Source organism: Zalophus californianus, chromosome 2 (genome assembly GCF_009762305.2).
Source record: "Zalophus californianus isolate mZalCal1 chromosome 2, mZalCal1.pri.v2, whole genome shotgun sequence".
Classification (NCBI taxonomy): Eukaryota; Metazoa; Chordata; class Mammalia; order Carnivora; family Otariidae; genus Zalophus; species Zalophus californianus.
This window is the reverse complement of record NC_045596.1, coordinates 28,024,329-28,030,144: the sequence shown is the minus strand read 5'-3', so window position 1 is coordinate 28,030,144 and position 5,816 is coordinate 28,024,329. Positions and strand designations below refer to the sequence as shown.

The following is a 5,816-nucleotide window of genomic DNA, read 5'->3' as shown; positions in this document are numbered from 1 at the left end:
TTCGTTGACCTGTTCCATCCGAAATATGAAATCAAGTTCTCTGGTCCTTGATCCTGGGCTTTTGTGTTTTTTGTTTGTTTGGTTAGTTGGTCTGCTTTGTTTTGTTTTAGTATCACAAAGAGACTATTCTACAAATAGCCATAAAATTTGGAATCTATTCTTGTTTTGTGAATCATGTTTTATTTCATTGTACAGGCCACGGCTTCTTAAACTACACTACAGTTGTGCTTATATATCTAGAAATAGCATTATATGAGATGGATATTTTGAACCATTTATATCTAAGTATATATATTATGTGATTAAGCTTTAGAAGAAAATAGGCTTGTATTGCTGAAGGTAGAAAAGTGTTGGGTGAATGTGCTATACTTCAGCTTTTCTTGATAGCATCATCTTCACCCTGCCATTAATATTAGTTATCTAAACCTTAGCTTAGCACAGAAGACTGTGAGAGCTTTTCCTCATGTAGTAAATATCCTGCCATACATATACATGTGTGGTTTATAAAGTAATGAATCGTCTTTTGGGGGGCTGGGAGTCGATCTTTCTACTTGAGGCAGGACCTAGTGCAGTTATTGAAATTACTGTTTTCTCAAGAGTGTGTGGAGTGGTCAATTTTGCTTGTTTCTTGAATTCCAACCACCTTTATTTTCGAGCCAAATAGATATATCCTGTTTAACCTATAATAATAACAGCTACCCTCTCTATCAATACTTGGTGTTTCTGAACTATAGGGTCTATTGCAGAGTACTGAGAGCAGGGTAATGAACACAAGTGGCACTGAGCCCCTAATGTCCTTTGCAATATGCCTTGTGGGTGATCCAGTTCTTCTCCCCCTGCTTTCCCTCCTCTTTCTCCTTCTCCATCTCCCTCTCCCTCTCTCCCTCCTCCTTCCCCTCCCTGCCCTTCCCTTACTTCCTCTCCTTCTACAAATTCCAGATCACAGGACGAGTAAAACTGTGGTAAGCAAGTAGAGTGGAGTCTGTTGATGTTTTGAAAGGACAGTGAACTCTGATTCTTTTTTTTTTTTTACATGAAGACATTTTATTATTCTGCTATATAACATATTAGTAAATATACTCAATTGCATTTTCTCAAATGGCAAATGAGACACAAGATAACATCTTTTTAATTCCTGAAAACCTCAGTATCATCTGTCTTTTGGAGGATCCAGTTTCCTACGATGTCTATAATACTGTCCACGAGGATACCAACGGTGCTTAGTAATACAGAACATTTTGCTAAGTTGTTCTATCGTGGGTCCTTGCTCAAATTGCTCATTTTTTTCTTCTAATCTGGTTTTCAGCACTTGGTCATGTGTTTCTTCATTATTATGCACAGGATCTGGCCGAGGATCATATGGAATGTCCACAGAAGGGTGGTAGCATGCTATTGTCCTGCCACCCGATATCAAAGCAAACTCTACTTTGCAATTATAGTCATCTGGTAGAGAAGAATATGTAGATTTATGACAAACACAACATAAAGCTCCAATTTGAATTGGAAATAAATGTTTCCGGATAGTTCTGTTTGATATCACCCATTTGACTGCTGCTAACACCATGGTGAATCAAGATCCTTATTAGGTGGTGTGAAAGAAGATGATTTGAAGAGAAACTGATTTTAAAATCTTCCTCCAGGCATACCTATTTTCATCCCTGACAGCCGCTCACCACAAGCCCATCTTACCTCAGTCGTGAACTCTGATTCTTATTGATTGCCTCCAGCGCATTCATCTTTCCTCTCCTACACTGCCCTTCTTCCTTTGTCACTTTTCTACCTCTCTGTCTCCTTTGTTACACTGTCTCTTTGTATTGGGATGTCTTAGTCCAAACTGGGAGTCCTCCTAACAGAAGGGGATTGAAGAGCTGACCTTCACAGATCATTGTTAGTCCTGAGAGACCATGGCATAATAGAAAATATGTGAGTTGAATAACTATGAAATAAGAAAAAAAAAGTAACTTTTTATGTTGTGTTTTGAGAATACATTTATCCCTTTTTAAGATCGCTTTGATAGTTATTGTTGCTAAAGCCTCATGCTGTTCTTATCTCAGAAATAATCTATATAAGTATTAATGATTTATGCATACCAAGAATAAGATAAATTTGGTGAAATTTGATGGCAATCCTTGCAGGTTTGCATTTTTCAGAGATCTTTGGCAGTTAAGTGCTACTTTTTAAACATCAGTTGTACCTCAGCTACTTATAACCAATGTTTATATATGCCTTTATGGTGCATGTAGGTTCTTTTACATGAAAGTCTTAGATCTATTCTGTAAATAACACTGAAGAAGCAGTATGCATATATTTTCATCCATTGGAAATCAATGAAACTTTTTTGTAAAGATTTTATTTATTTATTTATTTTGAGAGAGAGAAAGAGCAGGGGGAGGGGCAGAAGGAGAGGGAGAGAGAGAGAAACTCTAGCAGACTCCACATGGAGCCTGGAGCCCCACGCAGGGCTTGATCCCATGACCCATGAGATCATAACCCAAGCAGAAACTAAGAGTGGGATGCTAAACCACCTGAGCCACGAGGCTTCCCTCAATGGAACTTTTTAATGAAAGAATTAAAAGGAAGAGAAAAGCAGAGAGGAAGAGAAAGAAAATGAGCCAAGTACAAAACAGCAATTTAAATTGTGTGTGCTACTTGCCATTGTATCCAATGAGTAGACGTCTCCTAATGAATGTGAGATGGTAAAAGTGAACCCACTATTCCTTTGTCCAGGTTCAGTCCCCAACTGCCACTCTCAAAACTGAACTGAGTAGTCTCTGATGATAATATATATTCTTCTTACTTCTTGGTCCTCGAATACAAGCAAGTCAACTGCTTCATTTAGTATTCAATTGGAAAAATTCACTGGGTTGATTTAGTTAAGAACGAATATCCAATCCCCAATATGATGGCTAACGGATTTCCAAAAGTAATTTTCACTTTATGAGATACTTGCCTTATGCTGTCCACAGATACTTACACCAAAATGCAGCTCTATTTCTTCCTTGATGCCCCTGAGTTCTTTATTGATTTTGTTGTTTTTGTTTTGTTTTATTTAGACTGTAAATCATCCAAAACAGAGGCTGTTTTCTTTATTAGTTCTACAGAATATATCATCATCATGAACATAATTTGTGCTCAATAAAAATGTATGGATTAACTTCTTTAATGAATGGATAGAGTTATCAATGGATTCAAACACTTTGTGAAGACATAATATTTTATTTTTTAATAAAAATAAGTGAGAGGTAAAAATAGAAAATCACAATGAATATTATGTATAAACTCAGTAGTATATATTATTAACTAGTTACATACACAAATACTATAATTAATTTAATATTAAATGGGAAATATGTGGACTATGTACTCCCTGAATTTAAAATAATCTAAGAGCATATTTAGCACAGATATGTATAGCATACAAATCATATTTCCCTGACTCTGCAGCTTGGATTGTAGGAACATCAACTCCATTGTCTAGATCAAATAAAAAGTGACTTTTGTATCACTATCTTCCAACTTCTACATTGTCTCTTTTCTCAGAAACCTTGCTTTCATTTTTGCAATGACCTTGGATAGCCAGCTCCAGGCTGGGGAGTGGAGTACTGGAAACCGAGGGGGACTCTAAAGACCCTTATGAATGAGATGAGTACCCTTGTAAGAGGCCTCAGAGAAATTCCTTGTCCCTTCTGCCAGGTGAAAACACAGTGAAAAAATGGCCATCTAGGAACAAGGAAGAAGGCCTTCATCAGACACTGAATCTGTCAGCCTGCAGATCTATGAAGAATACATTTCTGTTGTTCATAAGCCATCCGGGCCATGGTATTTTGCTACAGTAGACCAAACTAGGACAAATTCTGATTTGTTAAACATATAGGGTTTATACAAGATGGTCCCTCTGTCATATTTACCATGGTATTTATTTCTTACCAGAAATTGCTGCTTGGGGCGCCTGGGTGGCTCAGTCGGTTAAGCGTCTGTCTTCGGCTCAGGTCATGATCTTGGGGTCCTGGGATCGAGCCCCGTGATCGGCTCCCTGCTCAGTGAGGAGCCTGCTTCTCCCTCTTCCTCTACTGCTCCCCCTGCTTGTGTGTTCTCTCTCTCAAATAAATAAATGAATTCTTTTTTTTAAAGATTTTATTTATTTATTTGACAGGGAGATAGAAGAGCACAAGCAGAGGGAATGGCAGAGGGAGAGGGAGAAGCAGGCTCCGCACTGAGCAGGGAGCCAGATGCGGGACTTGATCCTAGGACCCCGGGATCATGACCTGAGCCGAAGGCAGACGCTTAACCAGCTGAGCCACCCAGGTGCCCAAATAAATGAATTCTTAAAAACAAAAACAAAACAAAACAAAAAAACTGCTGCTTAATTGCATATGATAGATTGACATACAATATCAATCTACTATATGTGCTTTCTTGTTCTATATGTTAAATACATAAAGGACCATTCTTTAGTCATCAAACCTCAACACAGGAAGAATTAAAATAAATAAAACAAATGCGAAATTAAGTTAAAGTAACTACTACTTAGTAAAGTAACCAATAACAATAAATAGTAACTTTTTTTTTTTCTTAGCCAAATATTGTTTCTTCTGGGCCTTTCAGATAATGCAAGAGTCACGGGGTTTCTCACTGGGGCACAACAGGTAGCTCTGCAGCTGCTCGTTTCCCAGCATTCCACAGCTTTACCATATGGTCAGAAGTGCACCAGGGCCCTTTAAAGCACATCCTCTAGCCGATCTTGCCTGTGGAGGGCTCGCCACAGCCCTTGCAGTCTACAGATGACTAAGGGGCCTGCTGTTTCACTTCTTCACATGCCCCCAGCACAGCAGATCTGCAATGCAGGAAACATTGCTGCAAAGCTAGAGAACTGGCTGCTTTCCAAGTCTTCCAATTTACTCCTCAGGCTGTATCATTTATGGAAATTGATTCTTTTCTTATTTATGTCTGGGAGGTGCCAGCAACTCTCTGTGGAACGGAGCCATATGAATAGCATAAGAGAGGTAATAAGAGAGGCAGAACACTTGCATATGTATGGAGAAGTACAAGGAAAGGGACCATCCTTTCATTTTATTCAATATCTCAGAACCAGTCTGTATCACACCAAGGTTTACTGATTGTAAATTTAGTGCTGTTTCCAATATACCACAATCTTGTTACTAAAGATACTTCTGTTAACCATTATCATTACTATTATTTGACTTAAACCTTCTCCAAACTTGAGATTGAAAAGGCCATGATTTCCTCAGTGATATGACTTCAGATAATTATATGGGTCAATAAAATCATAGGTTCTCACTTCCTGTACACTCACATACAAATTTGTTCTGGAATACAGAAAGAGCAAAAGAAATCGTTTTAGGAGCACCCAGAATGTCAAAGGTCACTCAGAGCTAAATGTTTTTCTGTCCCCCTAAAACTGTCTACATTTATCTAAAAACAACAACAACAAAATTAGGCCCTGTATTTGACATGGAAAAATACAGAGATAACAGAAGGATACATTTTTGCTCTCAATATCTTATAAGCACAGAAGAAAACAGATAAATGAATACTGACAAAATCTGGTCATTTCAAAGAGTGAGGTAAGCCCATATAAATGGGCACTAACCTAGACTAGAGGGAACCAGGAAACATTCTAAAGAAAATAACATCAGATTTCCTTTCTCCTCTCTCCACTATCAAATAAAATATAAAGTTCTATTAAAATATTCAGCCAGTCCCTTCCTTCCACCACTACTCCAACATCCTCGTTCAACTCATCATCATTTCTTATCTGAAGTCTGTAATAACCTCCTAATTGGTTTCCCTATATA

The 5,816-nt window shown here is 38.0% G+C and overlaps 1 protein-coding gene across 1 annotated transcript; it reads right to left on the bottom strand.

Annotated features, from left to right (window-relative positions):
* Positions 1–1,150: 1,150 nt before the first annotated feature.
* Positions 1,151–1,564, bottom strand: LOC113924116 (39S ribosomal protein L42, mitochondrial-like). The gene has a single exon (XM_035725531.1). The coding sequence runs from the start codon at positions 1,562–1,564 to the stop codon at positions 1,151–1,153; it is 414 nt and encodes a 137-aa protein (XP_035581424.1).
* Positions 1,565–5,816: the final 4,252 nt, after the last annotated feature.

Coding starts and splice junctions, on each gene's coding strand:
- LOC113924116 (XM_035725531.1), bottom strand. CDS start 1,564: ATGGTGTTAGCAGCAGTCAAATGGGTGATATCAAACAGAACTATCCGG.